The 20,529-nt window shown below is 38.2% G+C and overlaps 1 protein-coding gene across 3 annotated transcripts in view; it reads right to left on the bottom strand.

Annotated features, from left to right (window-relative positions):
• ocrl (OCRL inositol polyphosphate-5-phosphatase) overlaps positions 1–20,529 on the bottom strand; it is a 60,933-nt gene that overhangs the window by 9,792 nt on the left and 30,612 nt on the right. For 2 of the 3 annotated variants that reach the window (XM_052021785.1, XM_052021787.1), the window contains exons 9-22: positions 19,000–19,101; positions 18,775–18,889; positions 16,858–16,974; positions 16,340–16,527; positions 15,255–15,366; positions 14,328–14,437; positions 12,595–12,730; positions 10,912–11,022; positions 9,992–10,157; positions 7,147–7,382; positions 6,008–6,031; positions 2,861–2,980; positions 1,549–1,633; positions 136–263 (exon numbers count right to left, since the gene is read on the bottom strand). In XM_052021785.1, the coding sequence (XP_051877745.1) occupies positions 136–263; positions 1,549–1,633; positions 2,861–2,980; positions 6,008–6,031; positions 7,147–7,382; positions 9,992–10,157; positions 10,912–11,022; positions 12,595–12,730; positions 14,328–14,437; positions 15,255–15,366; positions 16,340–16,527; positions 16,858–16,974; positions 18,775–18,889; positions 19,000–19,101 (1,750 nt within the window). The remainder of the gene's footprint in view (positions 1–135; positions 264–1,548; positions 1,634–2,860; positions 2,981–6,007; positions 6,032–7,146; positions 7,383–9,991; positions 10,158–10,911; positions 11,023–12,594; positions 12,731–14,327; positions 14,438–15,254; positions 15,367–16,339; positions 16,528–16,857; positions 16,975–18,774; positions 18,890–18,999; positions 19,102–20,529) is intronic. The other variant, XM_052021788.1, reaches the window with a different exon arrangement.

Genomic DNA, 20,529 nt, shown 5'->3' with positions numbered 1-20,529 from the left:
TCATTTTGGTGGGGTGCAGAGCACAAGTATGTGGAGCAGTCTGGATGGATCAGGGAATCTGTTGCTCATAAATAATTAACTGACAAGTATTTATGGTTCCCTTTACAAACAATATAATGGAGCTATAACTCTTACAGTTTGACAGCTGCGGTGATCATACGAAAATTCTAGGCATCGTTGATGAAGCTCATAACATATCACAGGCTCCGGGAGAGCTTCAAGGAAGATGAGTAGGGCTTCAGCCACAGAATGGTTACTGCCAGCTAGTGCACATAATCAGGAAAATGTCAACAGTACTCCGGAGTATCCAGCAACAGATGCTCCTTTGGCTTTGCATATACCCATATATCCAACCACATAGATACCATGACGAAGAAAGCTCACCAGCGCCTCCACTTCCTCAGGAGGCTAAAGAAATTTGGCACGTCCCCTTTGACACTCACCAATTTTTAATCAGTCCACCATACAAAGCTTGGTATGGCAACTGCTATGCCCAGGACCGCAAAAAACTGCAGAGAGTTGTGGACAAAGCCCAGCGCATCACAGAAACCACCCTCCCCTCCATGGACTCTGTCTATACCTCACACTGTCTTGGTGAAGCAGCCAGCATAATCAAAGACCACACCCACCTGGGTCATTTTCTCTTCTCCCCTCTCCCACTGGGTAGAAGATACAGGAGCCTGAGGGCACCTACCACCAGGCTCAAGGACAGCTTCTATCCCACGGTGATAAGACTATTGAATGGTTCTTTTATACAATGAGATGGACTCTTGACCTCATAATCTACCTTGTCCGACCTTGTACCTTATTGTCTACCTGCAATGCACTTCCCTATAGCTGTGACACTTTATTCTGTTATTGTCTTTACCCTGTACTACCTCAATGCACTCTGTACTAACTCAATATATCTGCACTGTGTAATGAATTGATCTGTACCAATGGTATGCAAGACAAGTTTTTCACAAGTGACAATAATAAACCAATATCATGTGCTTTCCAGTTAAATAGTTGAGTTCATTGTGATCAATGTTTCAGCTTGCACAGTAACCAATTATACATTTTCATTATATGTCAGTTACATTCTCATATCTCATTTAGCGCTCAGGATGTGTTCGTAGGAATGAGAGTGTTAATGGAAACACTGCTAGATGTCATCATAACATTATATATACACCTGTAGAAATGCAATACTGATAACACCACTGTGCTGGGAACCTGACACGAACCCCTCCTTCCCTGCTGCTGTGTTGAGAATGTGGAACAAACCCTTGCCCTCTTCTAGTGCTCCTGCAACAATCAATTGCCCCACGTCTCAATGTGGAAAGTCTGCCACGAGGTGGACCCGAGTAAGCGGTGCACTTGCTCAGTACTGAGTTGTGGAGCTCAGGAATGTACCCTGACTGGCACATTAAGTATGGGCGTTGCTGGGGACTGGCAGCATCTCAAGTCAGAGATGGTCATACATTTGAGTTCTTGTTGTGATAGTTCCACAGCCTAGGAAACCAAAGTGCAATTTGTTCTGGCTCCAGTTATAGTGCAAAAGGATACGAATAGTTTGTGGAACACTCGTGTCCAAGCAGTCAATAATCTGCTGAAGTTCTTCCTGCATACCAGGAGTCTGGAACAGGTCCTCCTGTCAAAAAGATCAACAGGATGAAATGAAAACCTCTAAAGTGTTATATTCTCAGCACTTCTCAGTCTTTCCTGCTTAACTTTAGGTATCATTGCCTAGGAATTGGATTGTGACTTTTGAAAATAAAAAAAAGTGCATCACAAGACTATGGTGTAGAAATTTGCGCTTGTTCCAGTAAGGCATTGTACTCCAATTCCAAAGTTCAAATTGAATGGAAGCAAACCTCAGAAGTAGAGTACAACACAGTTACTACAACGTTACTTTAGTGAAAGCAATAAAAAAGTTTCCCGTCATGTCTTGCCTCTTCAGGCTTCTTAAAGCTAGATTATTTGCAGGAGCAACACAGATGTGCAGCTGGTAGAGCTGCTGCCTCAGAGCTCCAGTAACCCTCCAATCTTGACTTCTGGTGCTGTCTGTGCAGAATTTGCACGTTCTCCCTGTGACCACATGGGTTTCATCCAGGTGTTCCAGTTTTTGTCCATATCCCAAAAACATGTGGGTTGGTGGGTTAATTGACCCCTGTAAATTGCTTCTAGCATGTAGATGAATAGTAGAATCTAGAGAAGGAGTTAATAGGAATATGGGGAGAATAAAATGGGTTAGGGCAGGATTAGTTTAAAAGGTGCTCCATAGTCAGTGCAGATTCAGAGGGCTGAAGGTCCTGTTTTTGTGCTGTCTTTCTCCATGACATTGGTTAGTCCTTGATACATACATTTATGACCCTAGTGAGCAAGGTATACGGATTAGTAGGTCCCAGATTCAACTCGCAGCCCATGCAGAATTTGAAAGCTGGGATAGGTGAGGTGCTGGAGTGAAAAAAATCAGCTATGGGTCCCCAATCCTAACTTCTTCCTCTGACTCCTTCTGATGTGTATAAAAGGGATCAAGATGAGATATGACTATGGAGCCCTTTGTGGTCTTATTTCCTGACAACAATGTTTGGGTTCTCAAGGATGACTTGTACATGGAATCACAATGGGATCATGAAACATATTTGACAGTAAGAATGTTCTTTTGAACGCAGAAGCATCTTTACATTTGCAAAAATCAGTTTCTCATATAGAATACTTCTCAGTAGCTAAAAAGAGCATCCATTTTCATAAATGCAATCTACAAGATCACATATTCGTAACTCTCATCAGTTAAGTGCTGCCTTTTGAGAAATTAGGAATGAATCATTTGGCTGATAGTTCACAGGTGAAATAGAAGAAAATTCATTACAATTACCTGGCGACTTGCATTTTTAAAGAGATGATCTACTAACAACCAAATTTCCTTTGGAATTTGTAGAGGTTGTTTGTCAGTTCCTATATTATCCACAACGACAAGGTCTAACCGAGATTTCTCCTATCAAACACATTAAGAAATTAGACAATTCAGGAAGGTCACATTTTTCATTGCATCATTTAAGATTCACACAACTCATTGAAGACCAAACCAGATACTTAAGCACCCAATGATAAAACAGATCTACAATACAATCAGTTTAGTTTTATGAAGTGATTTATAACAATGCTTGGGAACCAAAATGTGTTTGAAACAATTGAGCTGTTCAATTTTACAGAGAAAGGCAGAATATCTGAAGTAAACAAAACTAAGTTTCTGATACTGGGTGATAATGGCTATCTTTAGCAGAATGCCATATTCTGAAATTATGCTATTACTGTTCGTAAAAGGCTATGATAAAAACACTGCAACTTCCCCCACCCTGTTGCAAGACCTGTTCAGTCTTGTTCCAGAAGCTGATCAATCTGCAGACTGACAGTGGATCTGAACAGCAGATATCATCCATACCATGGAAGGCTTTGAGCTGAATGCTTCCACTACTTAGCATCGAGATACTGTAGAGTCAACAAAGCTCAATACAACATAAAAACAAGAGTTGCTCGATTCCAGATTTGATTGGGAAGATTTCCATTTCCCACCTGTTAATTTGGACTGCACTAATGATGTCTGTGCACAACAATGGTATCCAATTATAAATTCCCTCCTCAAACTATTTTGGAGAGCATTTCCATTATATGCTTGAAATATCTCCATCATATGCTTGAAATATCCCCACCAAAGCTCACCAGGCAAATACCCATCCCCAGACCTGTACCAAGGGAACCGTTTCCAAGATTACCACAAGGCTATTAGAGATCTTTGTGTTGGGTATGGTGTAGGTCTGATCCAGATGAAGGACCTGGTCCAGAGCAGACTTGACTCAATTAGCAATGGCCTGAAATAGAATCTTCTAATCCACATTTAACAGTTGAGATGGATTGCCAATTTTTGATCTCTCCTATTAGCTTCTGTTTAGAGAGTAATGATGTCCACCCTCATGGGTTCTGACATGCTGTCTGCTAGGATAGGGTTGCACAGTTCCATCAGGCCTGGGTTGATCCAGTCTCACAAAGCCAAGTATAACCCAATCGAAAAGCCATAGTTTCTGGGAGTCTAACATGTCTCAATGGATTGACTGTCAGCTCATCAATGGCTGGTCCAGGTTCTCGCAATTATCTAAAATCTCAGACAGGAAACAGGGCATCTTGGGAGGCTGTGTTGTCTGTGGTCTTCAAATTGTACAGGCCGATATGGAAGGATTTGCACATCCTTACTACAGTTTTCTTTCCTTAGGCTGCTGATCAGAAAGCTCCCTGTTAAGCTTTTGTAAGAGAAAGTGCAAGCATGTCTCAACTTATTCTGTTCCGTGGAGTGTACCCTGGACAGAGGATGACCTTGAAGGACTTGAGGCAGAGAGCAAAGCTTGTTGGTTCATAATTAGAGCAAATGTTCACGCACAATATACCATAAGAAATAATATAAATCTGTACACTTAATAGAATTTGTTAACCAAATATCATATTGCAGCACGAGGAGTTCTAAGTGGTGTTAAATTGTTAGAACAAATGGTAACAGATCACTTCATCAACCAGCTCATGATATTTCAGAAGATGAATTGACTCTTCCGAATTATGAAACAACAACATTAAGCCAGAAATACACACTCATTAACTGATACTATTAGATTATGAACTGGAAGTTAATCACCCTCCCATGGAATCAAAATGCAAATATTCTATTTTAAATATTCACAAAGGAAGACTACAGCAGTGTTATTTACTTATTACTAGCTAACTGAATTCAGTAGAAGTACTCTGGAAAGATATTTTGCTAAGGGCCTTTGTTGCACCTCAAGTGACCAAGGCGGCAAAAGTGCTCTCAATTCTGATATTCCAGATCTGCGCTGAGTTAGCCGCTCTCAGTCGGAGGATTAATAGCAACCAGCTTCAAATTTTTCAGGAATGGAGTAAGGTCAATGCTAGGTAGATGTATAAACATCAGGTAAGAGCATAAATGGTCTCAGATGGCATGCTCTCCATGATCATTTATCCTGCTAACATGCTCGCAGATGAATATTTATTTCTTTGAGGTACTAACTAGATAAAGAACCTTCATTTAGGTCAGGAGGATAAAGCATGCTTGGAGAGGTTCTAAGTTATCATTTAACTTAAGTATTTAAAATCAATAAAAAAAAGTCCATTTCTGGCATTTTTGAAGCACCGTGGTTATCAAAAAAAATGGAACTGCACAACAGATTTGGCTAGTAATCTCACAGTTCAAGTGCTTTCTTCCCCACCTATCTAGTTTTAAGTTTGAGAGCCAGAGCTGCTTGCTACTTTATTTTATGTCAGGAAGAGGAAAACTACTTCAGCTCTTAAGCTGTCTTTGGAGATGACGACGATGCCACCTTTCTTTCCACAGAATATCATTAGTAGGAACATACGGTACATTTACTCTTTCAGGCAAATGTGCAAAATAAATTTAAGTCTAAGAATTAAGTAGAAAAATGGAGTTGGATCATCACACCACAGCAATAAAAGTATGTTTGGCCTGAGAAAGGAAGCATTGTACTTAACTAGGGAAGGGAGATGATGATATGGACTGTAGATAAACTTTCTAAATACACACTCTTCAACAGAAATAATCAGATAGTGATCAGGACCAGGAATCCCAGCTGTCTTGAAACCTCACTAATCTGGACAAAGCGGTGGCACAAAAGCCACCCAGAACCAAACAAAATCATACACAGGTGTCCTGCACTGTTCAAACTGCAGTAGAAACAAATCATCCTCAACCCAGAGGCGCAATCTAAGAGCAGCAACATCCAGGGTAGAGTCGCACACTAATTGTTGTTGAGCTAACTCAGTAAATTGGAAATCAAGTCTGGCACTTTCTTTGGTTTGTATGATTAAGTGTAACCCCGGTAACTTTATGCATAAGGCCACTGGACAAACTCAAAACAATCCTAAGCATCAAGATCTGTGATTTATTTAAAAGATTAAAAGGTAGTCAGAGATTGTTAGTCTAACTTTCCAAATGCACTATTACCTTTGTAAACATGTGGTCATCATCCTGAACAGAGCAGAAGAGGAGAAAGAAAGGGAAAAAAAGCATCAGGCAGAGAAAGATTTCTGAAAAATAAGTCACATGCAGAAACAGAATCAAGATCAGTGAAACAACAATGACTTCTATCCCTTGGAATGCTGTTCACAAGCTTCAAAACATGCCCCTTTGAAATCAGAAAAGAACCAGTGTAATTCGGCAACTGCAAAATCTAAGAAATAAATGTGCATTCAGAATGGAAATTTCAAGCACCCTCGCATGGTACAGGAAGGTTTGGGATAAAGTTTCTCCTTTTCCTCAAAACATAATCCACCTCCAATGCTGAGAGAGTATTTCCTCTTGCACCTGCATGGAATTTCAACAGTTTCCACCAACGAACCCCAAGTTTGATTATCCAAAAACTCATGCAAATATAACAAAATCTGTAATATTCTTACTTTCAAGTGCTAATCAAAGTAAGGAATGTTAAGATTTTAAACTGGTCTTTGGCATTGTAAGCACATGCCCACTGCGTCACTCTACTTTCCATATTTAAACTATGCAGAAACAGCGGGTCATTATTTGGATTAAACAGCTAAAGAATCACATCATTATCTCCACAGGAGGAAAATTTCTTTATTACTATCAAAAGACGAGACACTTGCTGCTTCTAACTTTACCTAAACTGACACAAACTGGGTGCAAATTGGTTATTGACATAATTTCTAGTCAAAACCAACCCTTTGCAACAAATATCACTTGGGTAAATCTAAATTTAATAACGTTGTTAGGAAGCAACAGGTAGAATATCAGGAACATTCTTCTCCAATAATGAAGGCATTTCTGGCTTCTCATTTAAGTTCATCTTTTATCATCAAACGAAACAGTTTTATTATGGAAAAGTATCTGAAGGGGAAAAAGATGCAGAGTGTAGTGCTGACTGGAGAAATAGTTCAAAAAGCTGGCATGGCATGACAAAGGAACTTAGATCCTATGTTCAACTCAACTTCAATATAGAAATGACACAGAATAATTTAGGTCACTCATTTTAAATATGATGGAGGGGTGATGGAAGCCAACAAGGGCGGTTCGAAAAATACATTACCCAAAAGACTTTTTTAAAAAACAGTAATTCAAATCCTTACCAGGTCTATAAGTTTAGTGACAGGCACGTCCCTGATTGGCTTTTTCATTCGACAGAGTGTTTCAAGTGATGTACCAAAGCAGCTTGGCAAGTAGTTCCCCCCAATAGTAAGAAAATAGTCCTTTCCTCGATCCAGATGCAAAACCAAGATGTCCTCAATCTTGTCCTCAGCCGAGTTTAATAACGTCACAGTGCCCTTGCTAACATAAACTTCCAGTGCAATATCCACAGACTCATCTGAAAGGGAAAAAACAAATTTTCAGAAACCTTTTCAAAATGGAGATAGTTAAAAATTACAGCTACTTGCATTCATGTGGTGCTTTTAGAAGATTTTTAAAAATCCCAAGAGACTTCATAAATAAATGTTAGTAGCACAGTGGGCACAGAAACATGATGCAAGAAACTTAGAAAGAATGACAGAGTTTGCTCGAGAAGCATTGTTTTAATTAAGTTCGGCAGTTTGAGAAAAATGGACATGTGCAAGGATTTGATGGTTCCAAAGAACAAGATTGAAGGGCAGCAAAGGTGCATAGAAGTCAAGCAGAGAATTACGAAAGCTGAACGAACTTTACCATCTCAGGACAATTGCAGTACTTCATAAACAATCAATTATCTTGAAGTGAAGTTAGTATGGAACACTGGGAAACTTGCCAGTAATATGCACATGTAGGATTCCACAGACAGCAAAAGAAATGGTGCCAGAACTTTCTCATCCTCCCACACTCAAGTACTCTGCTTAATGTCTCACTTAGAGGACAGCACCTCAGATAGAGCTCCATTTCTTCAGCGCAGTAAAGACTTCCCATTGAGTACAAAGTAGGCTTAACATTTATGCAGATTTTTCTGTTAGCTATTTGAGATGAGGAATGTTGAGAATGGGAATTTGCAATTTTTGATTTTTTTTTACACGAATCTAAATGATAAGGTGAAAATTGGCCCCATTGTTCTTCAGTTCTTATGTTCACTTTGTCTGTATTTACTAAATTCAAAAGAATCCATTGTATTATTGATATCTATTCATTAATAGTTTACCTATTTTATAATACTTTAGATCTGGCTCCTGGCCATCCTCTGTCATTAGACAAATTATAGATAGATTTTAAACTGTACTTTAACGATACTTGAGTACAAGAATGCTTAATAAACCCAACATTTAAAAGCATCACTTTCAAGGTTTTCCTTTCCTTACTTGTTCATTGTTATTTATTTTCCTTCCCCCCTCATCTATTCCCATATTCAGAAATAACATCCTTTAACCCTTTACATCACATTCAATTTCTGAGAGATGCAATTTCGTATAGGAGGGCTAAAGAAGGTGGTCTCTTAATCTGGGATTACAGAGATTGGTTGGGTGAGGCAGAGAAAATTATGGTAATATGTGAAAAATTGAAAGGAAATAAGCTCTAAAAGGGAGAAAGTTACTGTTCAGGCAATTTTAGAGGTAACAGTTTGTTGGGGTTGCTTTTGAGTTTGGGTAAAGTATCAATGTTTCAAAAATTAAAAATTCAATATGTTCAGTAGGCACCTAGAATGCAGTATAGCAGCTGAAAATTATATTTTAAATGAAAACAGAAAAATCTGGAAATAATCAATTCAATTAGCTTCTGTGGATAGAACTGGCATTTCAAGTTTATGAACTTTCATCAGAATGAGGAATTGTTAGGAGATAAAAACAAGTGAAGAGTAGAGCAATGGTGGAGATGAGAGAACAACAGGGAAGACCTGCAATAGGATGGAAGGATAAGAGATTAGATGACAAAAGGACTGCATGGTGAGAAAGGAACCGAAGCACGGAAGGGATGCAAACACTTAACTAAAATTATCAGAGAAATCTGGATTGAATGCTAAAAATTTTTAATAAAACTGCCAGAAATGTTGATAATCTTAATTTTTTAAAACTTACTTCTTGAGTTTAGGCTGCTATGTGACTAGTTGCAAGAAGAGATGCTGTTTCTTGATCTTTGTTGGAATGGCTTTGAGCCCAAAGACTGAGATCAGAGTGGGAGTTCAATGCAAAATTAAACTGACATGTGACTGGAGGCTCAGGGTCACTCTTGTGGACTGAAGAGACACAAACTGCAAAGTGGACACAACCTGTATTTGGTTCTCCCCAACGTAATTGAGAAGTGAATAAAGTGTGCTAACCTGTAAATAGAACAAGTAAATTGCTGCTTCACATGTAAAATGCGCCCGAGACCCCAGATTTTGGAGAAGGTGGAGGTGGAAGGGTAGGTGTTTCATGGAACGGGTATGGGTATTGGTGGAGATAGAAGAGTGAACCATAACATTCCACAGCAATGGATTCTTTTAGAATGCTGAAAGGGGACGTATCTGGTGGTGGGATTACATTGGAGGTATTGGAAACAATGGAAAATGATCCATTGAATGTGAAGGCTGTTATGCTGGAAATCAAGGACAAGGGATGAAAAAAATCAAGGCTATTCATTAAAACAGACAATTTGGAAAAATAACAAAAAGTAAGTACTTCTTCAGATCAATCCTACAATATTAATGAGGGAAAAACACGTATGGCCATGGAAAAACTGTGGAGAATTGGGATACACTGAATAGCTCTTTCAAAACAATTGACAGAGGCACAATAGTCTAAATGAATTTCTTCTGTGATATATCATCCATGACGCAATTAAAACTTGGAAACAAAAGACGAGTTAGAAATTAGGATACATTTCTGTGTGAATAATACATATATAACAAAAAATGCTGACATTTTGGGTATAGAGTCCAAGGACAAAAGCAAAATGACCTCAAAGTACAAATCAAGTCAATGATCTGTGACAACATTATTAATAGAATAGTACATGGTGTGTTAGCCTTAGTTTACTTACTGGGTTCGAGATATCCTTCACAAGGTTCTGCCCTTAGCCACGGCTTGCTGTAGTGGCTGTCATTCAATTTTGGAATGAAGGAGAAATGACATGGCACCTGCCCATCATTAGTAATCTGAAACCATTTCTTTTGCAGCTGACGGAATTTAACATCCTCAAAAGTAAACTGTAATTAAAAAAACATGAGCAGGTTGTTTATTCTCTATTTTAATTCAATTATTCTGGAGCATTCTTAAAAATTAAACTTAGAGCAACAACATCATTTAACTCAAAAAATCCTGGAACAATTGTAATGTAGATGCATGTCACCTGAATGTCCTATTGCATTGACTTAGCCAGTTCAAAAAATTCAGAAAGAGTTAACTGTTAAATTCTGAACTACATTTCGTTTTTGTTGCTTCCTCAGAATCTTTCCCTTCTTGCACTACTTCCGAGAAGACGTCCACCAGTACACACATACAGTAAGTAATTATATCAACTAGAAAATTAGATTGATACAAATCCACTGAACCTGGTATTATCGATAACCATTCATAGGATTTTGAACTGAATGTGTGTCAAGAGGCATTATGAATAGAGCATATAGCCCAGGTCAATTCTGTATCCCAGAACCACCAAAGATAGAAATAGTTCAACAATGACAGGAGTACTTGTGGGGTAGATACTTCAAACATTTTCTCCTGAAGTGGTAAACCTATAGTTGTCATAGAGGCTCCTCCCATTTGCATGAACCTGCATATGTACAGACTGTGCTATAATTTAAGCAGCCCGCTGGTAACCAAAAACATGTAGCTGCATATATAACAGTAATGGAGGTGAAATTAAGTGATAAAAATCAAGTGTTAGGTTTGAATATTGCCTGAAAAACACAATGCTGCAGCTAACAATGTTCAAATCTGGAAAAACTGTTATGCACTTACATCTCTTCCACTAAGAGCTAAAGAAGGCAAGAACTCATTTTCCATTCGATCCATCACTCGAACAATATCTTCAAATACCTTCTTGTACCTGCGCTCATCTACAATTTTCACCTATTGGAGAAAGGAAACTGTAACTTCATCTTTCACTTGGCAACAAAACCTCTGTGCATTATTGTATTGTGGAGGGTCGTGGCTGTCACGTGACAGCACCGCCCACTACCTGTTTGGAAGACACACCACAGCAAATCAAGGTTTGGCCCCACCCCACCCATCAGCCCACACTTGACCATTGGCCCCTTTAAGTAACCTTTGTACTTGGCCTTGGGCCATTGGCCTTTGTAATCGATTAGTCCTTGCTGGCACTGAGCCATTGACCCCCGGTAAATTACCTGGGCTGGACCCCCCAGCACTATAAAGGGTGGCACGTGTGCTCGGCTTGCTCTCTTTTGCCATCTTCGAGGGACCACCCTGCTTCACTCCAGGCCAAGCACCATGGAACGGCGCTGGAGAAATCGTTGGTGAGGTGTGCACTGTTAAAGGGTTGGGAGCATTTTAGTTAGTGTCCCTAGTAGCATTAAGCCATGCCTGCACTGAGTCAAGGGGTGGCGGGTATCGTATTGTTCTTCCTTGATGGTATGTACCTAGTTCGTTGTGTATGTGTGTGTATTTTATCCCCAGTGCGACTTTCCCACGCTCGCTATAAACTGTGCGCGTGTTATTCCCGTTACCATTTTCCCACACTCGTCTTTTGTAAATAAAATCATTTACTGCCAGACTGCATTCAGAGTCCTTGCTTTTGAGACCCATCGAATGTTTTCTCACTCATAATAAGTATATATTAAGCCTGAATAAGAAACTTTCAGTTACATACTCTCTTTTACAACCTTAAGGTATCCCAAATATTTTGCAGCCAATCATATACAGTTAAAGCATGATCTTGTACACTAATATTTTACAACAATTACTGAGATAACAAATACATTAATATTACATAAATGCCTATTGAGGGATAAATATTGATCTGGGGGAAGAACTCTCCTGTTCCTCAAAAAGCAATATGCCTGACATTTTAGGTACTGAGTCCAAGGACAAAAGCAAAATGACCTCCAGGTACAAATCGAGTCAATGATCTGTGACAACATTATTAATAGAATAGTACGTGGTGTGTTAGCCTTAGTTTACTTACTGGGTTCGAGATATCCTTCACAAGGTTCTGCCCTTAGCCACTGCTTGCTGTAATGCTGTTATTCAATTTTGGAATGAAGGAGAAATGACATGGCACCTGCCCATCAGGATGTCTCATCTTTACAAGATCAGAATTTCTAGTGTGTAAGGCATTGAGCTAGATTGAAAACTGGTTGGTAGGCAGAAAGCAGCTATAGATGGATTGGTGTTGGAACTAGTGCTCTATTTTTATTAATAATCCCAATGCAAGTGTTAGGGACACATTCAGTAAATTTCAAATGATGCCAAGATCTGTAAGAAAATGATGTGCTATTTCTTTCAGTATATTGCAATGTGCTGGGAGATTTGGCTTGTGACTGAAAATTGTTTTATTTGGAAGAGAGCACTGTTGTGCAGTGGTAGATGAATATTCTAAACACATAAGAGTTCTGAGCTTGGGGGGGGGGGGGGGGGGGGGGGGGCGGGGCGGGGCGGGGGGCAGTGGTGGTGGAAGCATACCCCAATATCCAAGAGTGAGCTGACAGGTTTGTGATCACTGGTTCGAAGCTCCATGTGACTTCGATAACATTTTTGCCGTACACTTTCACCTCTCCAGAGAACTCGGTCACACCATGCTGGGACACGACATTTGCCACTGCCAAGGAGAAACAATGAGCGTGATGGAGCTGTGTATTAGCAATCTTGGAATAAAATATAATACAGACTAATCACTGAAAACATTCAATGTGCCCACCTTTTTCCATCTGTTTCAAATCAGTTTAGGAGACTCTGCTGCATCAAGCAGTTTTTTATTTTCTTGATTTTGTGGATAGTATGATTTTTGAAGAGGTGAATAAACAGGGTGCTAATTTCTCTGCTAAATCCAGCAAGCACAATTTAAACTAAAGGCTTTTCCAAAGTTGGCTATCAAAGCCAAGTTTATAACATAAATTCTAACCCAATATAAACTGCAGGATCTTTGGTTAGGTGAGGGGAAAAATAAATTCCTGAACAGAAATTAGCTGTAATTCAGAATCATTCAGCAACATTTCCTTTTAACATAGGACAATGACAAAGAGGGATGGAAAACAGGTAATTACAGGAACAGAACTCAAAAGTTAACTCGCATTTGTAAAACTTACATAAAATAAAGTTTTTGCTAAACAGAATATCTGGCTGAGCTTTGCATTGAATATGAAATAACCTGCATTAATGACTTTAGTTCACAATGGCAGCATCCACTGTTCCTGTGTACTGGCTAATACAAAACAATACAAAATAAGAGCAAAGAAGCATTATCCCAGATTTCAGGAACTTATATCTTTTTGAGAATTTGTTTCCTCCTCTGGGTTTATATCGTCTCAAAGAGAGAGAAAATAAATTAGTTCCAATTAATAGCTAAAGTTTTAAGTACACATTAGGATTTGGATTAAAACTCATCTCATTTCAATCCAATTTCTATTGTAATAGTGAGGAAGTGAAATGTCAGTAACAAGAGTGCAGGATATTATCAGGGTGATAAATTTAACAAAAGTCAATGTGAAGTGAACAGGCAAGACCAAGCTGGAATTGTATAAAAGAAAATGGCAGGCATGAGTTTCCAGTTGGTGGCAATGAATTTCAAGCAGAGTTCCTGTGAACTTGAGGGTAGTTTTTAAAAATGTACAAACAAACGGCCCCCATCTGTGAAACTAACACCAGCAGATTAAATTAATCACCGTGGTGAGTTTCCACATAATGTGATAATTTGACTGGAACATCATGGACATTAATAAGCATGTTTTAAAAGTTTTGCTAAGATTATGAAGTGACCACAGCAGATTGATATAAGTGGTATATTATTCTGTTCAGTTTCTTCCCCTCCTCCCCACTCAAGTTATTTAGAACAAGTGGCAAGCATGACACACTGATTAACTTACTTTGAGCTCTTGTAATCAAACTGTATTTGTTACCATGTTTCAAAATAAATTTTGCATTAAGAAGATGTTCTAAAATCCTACCCAATTGAACTGGTTTACAGAAGGTCTTGGTGTCAATAAAACAAAAATGAATGAATGAGAGTGGTAACTGGAGCAATGCACTTCTTAAGATTAAAGCAACTTGCATTCAGATCCCCAAGTGCAAGGTGAAAATTGTTGGCTACAGTATTTAACCAAATGCTTCATAAAGTTATCTATATGGAAAACACCTTATGATTCTAGATTTCATTGTACATAGTTCCAGTAATAAATATATTTATCCAGATTATTTACCTCGAGTCCCATCGGTCTGATTTAGTATCATATTTGTATGTAGGTCTGAAATGAATATCCCCCTCACTGAAGTCTGCAAAAGCTTTCTTAGTCCTGCGTTGAATATTCAGCTGAAAGTGGAGTAGAAAACAATTGTGTAATAATTAAATATTATCCATATATTAAAAGTCATGTTTCTAGAGAAAGCTAAAATGAAGAATGCATGTAACATTATCTATTACTATCCACTATCCAGGTTGGCATAACATTGTGGGCCAAAGGGCCTGTATTGTGCTGTACTGTTCTATGGTTCTATTACTGATATGGAGAGAAGATATTGAATATCACAATTATATAACCCAAATCTGGGCTTTTCTGTCCTGGGAAATGTTAAAGATTTAATAGGTGCTTTGTAGAATTAGCAGGATGCAGTTTCCCCTTCACATGCTTAAAAATGTATACACGTTTTTGAAGCAAACGTCACCCATTTCCAACATAAGTGATTAGTCAATAAAGCAAAGTAATAAAAATGTGGACTTTAGACAGAACATGGGTGATTTTAGTTCCTCCCATCATCTCCTCTAAAGTTTTCCTTTGTTCTTGTTCTTCATTTAGGCCAAAATGATGTTTTGAATTTAAGTTCTAAGTTCACTTATTGGTTCTTAAAACCAACATATAAAATATCCTGAACCCAAAAAAAGATTAACACTGAAATACTTGGAAGACAAAAACATCATAACCTACAGTAAAACTGAATATAGTGATCTGACTCAAATTTGAAATTCATTTAACTGCCCTAAATTTCAATTTTGTACTTGTACTTCAAATGTTTCCATTAAACATTGAAATGGGTTGTGGTACAGCCCAAACCCGTGTCTATTATTTTTGGAGTTCTTAAGAGTAATGATATTAAGTTATCAGTACCAAACAAAATCAAAATTCTCCTACCTGGTCATATTCTAATAGCTTCCTTAATTCTTGCTTCTCTATCAGTGCCTTCACTTCACTGGCATCTGGCAGGCAGAGTCTGTAATTCAGGTCTCCAAGCCAAATAACAACACTAGGACAAATATGAACAAATTGTGAAAGGTCAGAAAATTCTGCAACTGCTTTGGAAAGATGCAAAACCATTACCTGTAAAATTTTCCATAGTGCATGGGGTAATCTTACAAATGCTTGATTCAAAGACAAACTTGTTTTTATTCATGCAGGGGATTATAGCAAGCACCAGCAAGCCCAGCATTTATTGCCCATCTGTAATAGTATTGAAAAGATGGCAGCCCAGGATGAAAATACTTTGACAGTGCTAGTAGACAGGAAACAGTAGGATTTTGATTTAGTGTTGAAGAAGCAACAGCTGTACATTTGTGAGAGAGACTTGGAATGGAACCTGCAAGTGGCGGTGATTTCATGTGGCTGCTTGAAAAACCGGAAAGAAAAACATGGAAAGAAAAACCGGAGCAAATGGTTGCTTATCCCATTTTGTCCTTTTGGGCAGCAGAGATCACAGTTTGGGAAGTACCAAAGAAGCCTTGGTAAGTTGCTACAACACACCTTCTAAGTGGTCCATAGTGGGGAATGAAGATTTCAGATGGTGAATAGTGTGGCAATCTAGCCATATGTTGTGATGCATGGCACAGAGCTCAAGGGTTGCTGGACCTGCACCCATCCAGACAAACGGAGGGCATTCCATCACATTCCCAATGTGCCTTGATGGAAAGGTTTTGAGTACTCATGGATTTAGTTACTCAGCCAGTCTCTAGTCTGCTCTTTTAGCCACACTTTTTAGTAGCAATTTCTAGTCAATGGTGACCCCAGATGTTGATAGTGGGGATTTGGTGTGATGTGGTAACCAGAACGACGATGCAACAAGTATAATGGATGTAACAGAGTATGTTTATCTGAGACTAGAGTACAAAATTCATACACGTTCACACAGACTGTTTTTACGCTAACAGACAGGTATAGGCTTGATCAACACTGACATTTGGTCCCCATGAGCAGCTATTCCTCAAGTTCTTTTTCATACTCACTCATGTTTACTAATGTTTATAGAAGGCTGATTATGTTCAGACACTTGGAAACTCATGCGAGCACATATATCTTTATAATCCTGATTCCGTCTCTCGAAATCTTCCACGTGAGCAGCAAGGTGAGAGTTCACAATGCAAAAGCTTGTGTTGTGAAAGACAAATCGAACTGCTACTCCGCCTTTGTTTCCCTGAGAATTTAGACACCCACATCAATTAATGCTACATACAGAATGCACAGCATTCTGTGCAAAGAATGTAAATGTAAAGAATAACGTAATGAAGATATTTTATAATCTAGTAGTATGCATTGAATCAGTTAGTCCTTTAACTCAGTCTAATACTACTTCTCTAAATTATTGAATAAAAAAATCATTTTTCTGTAGATAGGTATTCTTTGTAAACAGAAACTTGTTTTTTTTTATTGGAGTACTAGCAAACCAACTATTTCAGCTGGAGTAAAGACAGATCGTGACACTCCAGGTGTGCATCCTCCAGGATATTGCCAACTTAGTTCTTACCATCTTTCCCATAATTCCTGTTCCTACAGTCTCTGCTTCCACATCTCTTATGTGCTTTAAGTGTTCCTTTTTCACGAACACAATCATCATCATTCCAACTAATCGAACCAGCTTCACCTAAAACAAAAAGGATATAACATCAAAATACAGTGAAATGAAACGTAGCAGTAGATTTTGCAATATCATCTTTGGAAATGGAAAGATGGAAACAAATAGAGAAATTAAACTTTATTTTTCACCCTTTCCCTATCATTGCAAGACCATTCTCCAACTGCAAAAACAGCTCAGTGATTTGCTCCAGATTCTTGAGCAGCCAGAATCTGGTGAAAAGTGGTAAATTCAAGAAAATGTATTCTTCAATTTCATATCCAAATTTGCAAATGACAAAACGTGGAAGCATAATGCACTGAAAAGGATAGCAATACATTTCAAGAGGATGTCAACTGACAGGTGGAGTGGGTGGGCATACGGCAGATAAAATTCAACACAGGAAATTGAAAATAAGAGAGGCAATATATGTTAGAGGGAACCATTCTAAATGGGTATAATAACAGATCTGAGAGTAGGGAAGGGACAGGGTGCAGTGCATGTGCAAAGATCCTTGGAAGTGCAGGATAAAGTGAGGATGTGCTAAAAAAATATAGGACCCTGGGTTTTATAAATAGAAGCATAGAGTGAAAGAACAAGCTTGCATTGTGAAAAACAAACCAAACTGCTATTCTGCCTGTGTTACCTTGAGAATTTAGACACAAAATCAATTAATGCTTTGTACAGAATACACAGCTCAAGATACAATTATATTCAGTTCTGGACATCATACCTTGTGAAATATGTGAAGTCTTAAGCAGTATATAGAAAAGATTTACAAGAATGATTCTACAAATGCAGGTCTTGGTTATAGGGAGAAACCACAGAAGATGAGATTGTTCTCCTTTAAAGGTTGGAGGTTGAGAGAGTATTCGATTAAAGCATTTAAAATCATGATTAGTCGAGAACCAGCATGTAGAGAGACTGTCCCGATTCCAAAACCAGATGACATAGAATGCAGGTAGTTGGCAAAAGAACCAAAAGAGACATTAAAAAAACCTTGTGTAACCAATTGTTAGGATTTGGAATGCACTGCCATCGGTGGCAGTGGAGGCAGATTCAATAGGAGAACTATCTAAAAGAATTTGCAGGGGTTATGGAAAAGGTAAGGCAGTGAGACCAACAGGATTGCACTTCCATAGAACTGCAAGATCTTGACAGGCCAAATGGCCTCAATGCATGCTGCAACTTTTCTGTAATTTTTTTTTTACAGTGCTGATTTCTGAGTGGCTCTCTTAATTATGTAACAATTCAAAGCTTTTAATAAAGATTTAAAACTGATTAAAAAAAGAGCTCTACACATTAAGGTCAGGATTTATTTCTCTAATATTTTAAATATTATAACAAAAAAACTTCACTACTGTTTGAAAATTAAGGCTGTTCTTATTTGCTGACAATGGGTCAACAGAAAATAAATGGTATGCTTCTCCCAAAAAGTCTTTCAAGAAGTAAAAGTTAATTTGAATCTTTGTTAATAACTACTGTAAAACTCCAACTTGCCAGCATCCTCTAGACACTGGTAGTGCTAGACTGTCAGATTTTCCCAATGTTTGGATGTTATTCCCAATTAATACTTTGTGCTTTGAACTTGCCTTATTTTTGAGATGTTACACAGTAGTGTAATGAATTTTCCAGTGAAGTTATAGGGAGTGTGGGAATCCCAGGCCTCAGTGAGCATCTGGGCAGTGGGACACCACCTCTGAGCCATATGCCAAACCACCAGAATTCCCAAATAATCGGAGAGCGGATTATCAGAGCTTTACCGTACTTTTGAAACTTAAAATATTTAGGCATCAGATTTCATCTAATTTTGTGGAGGTATTAACTTACTTTGCTATATTTAGATTTATGATGCAAACTTCTTTCTGTAGCATTCAACCATTCATGCTCTTTGGAAGAATCAAAGTAAAAGAAGGCTTCAGTACTTAGATCCAACTCCTGAAAACTGAAAATCAAGTAATTCAAGTGAACACCCCAATCAAAATATATTGAAAGTATATTTTTTATATGGAAGTTGCAAATTGGATTGTAATAATTTAGTTTGGCATCTCTTACCCCAGGCAGTACACATCGGGTGGGTGTGTATCAGCAGCCAACCAGGGATCCAGACTACAATCTGGAGACTGTCCATTTACATTCCAGGTGCCAACAAAAAACCTGAAGCCAGATAACCATTCATAAAATTCTTTGCCAAAATTTACAATTAACTTCCTATATCACAATTTGACATTTTGTTTCAAAATAAACAATTCTGTTCACACATCCTGAAAGTTATGACAGCTAAATCCACAGGTATTAAATGTGGCTGAGATGCCAAAATCCTGAATTATATTAAAGCAGAAGTCTTAAATCACTTACTAAACAGATCGAAATATTATACATTTATAGGCACAATGCATATCAGCTACTATGGTGGCTTCGGTTAAAAGATGCTAGAGCCCCCCATTGGTGTTGTGCCAGATTTATCTACATCAAACTTTGAGAAAAACTAGAGGAAAAATAGACCAATAGAATATGGTGTTTTAAGGATAGGGAATTAAAAACGTTAAAAACATTGAACTAGGATGAGCCATTAGTGGGTTGCAGCCAGTTTTTATATGGGAAAAGGTAATGTAACATTTAGAACGAATTGAGGATCAAGAGCCAACAGCTAGTTAAATATACTTTGCTCAGGGCAGAAGACAGATTCTTTGAAAAAGTAATTAGAAGAATTTGAATATTACAACATTTGCAAATCCTTGTGAAAATACAAGACCAATGCTTTTACTCAGTAGGAACATGGCACCACAGAAAGAAATCAATGAATATCAGCTAGACCAGTTAAGTTCTATTTGGCAACATCTGGTTGAAGATGTCCCATCAAATGAATCCCAGTAACTGCAGTTCAGGTTTGTTTGACTAGGATTTCTTACTTTCCAAGATAATAAACAGTGTGCTTGAGTTCTCAAAATAAAGCAAACCTAAATTAATGGGATAAAAATTGACACACCATGATGAATATTAGTGAAATTAATTAAAAAGATCTAATAAATGTTATCATAGATTACAGGGGGATCTTGATCAGTTAGGGCAGTGGGCTGAGAAGTGTCAAATGGATTTCAATACAGATAAGTGTGAGGTCATTTGGAAAGTCAAACCAGCGTAGGACTTGTACTATGAATGGTAAGGCACTAGGGAGTGTAATACAACAGAAGGACCTAGGAGTACATGTGCATAGTTCGTTGAAAGTGGCATCAAAGGTAGATGGGTGGTGAAAAAGGTGTTTAGCACACTGGCCTTCATTAGTCAGGGCACTAAGTATAGGAGCTGGGACATTATATTGCAATTGTATAATCACTGGTGAGGCCACATTTGGAGTACTGTGTACAGTTTTAGTCACCCTGTTATAGGAAAGACATGGTTAAACCAGAAAGAGTGCAGAAGAGATTTACAAGGACGTTGTCAGGACTAGAGGGTCTGAGTTATAGGGAGAGGTTGGCCAGGGTAGGTCTTTATTCCTTGGGACCTAGAATTGGGGTGGCTTTATAGAAGTGTTTAAAACTATGAGAGGCATAGATAAGGTGGATGGAAATTGTCTTTTCCTCA

The sequence above is a fragment of the Pristis pectinata genome, chromosome 8, assembly GCF_009764475.1.
Source record: "Pristis pectinata isolate sPriPec2 chromosome 8, sPriPec2.1.pri, whole genome shotgun sequence".
Classification (NCBI taxonomy): Eukaryota; Metazoa; Chordata; class Chondrichthyes; order Rhinopristiformes; family Pristidae; genus Pristis; species Pristis pectinata.
Note: the sequence above shows the minus strand (reverse complement) of the source record. Positions and strands in the feature narration are given on the sequence as shown.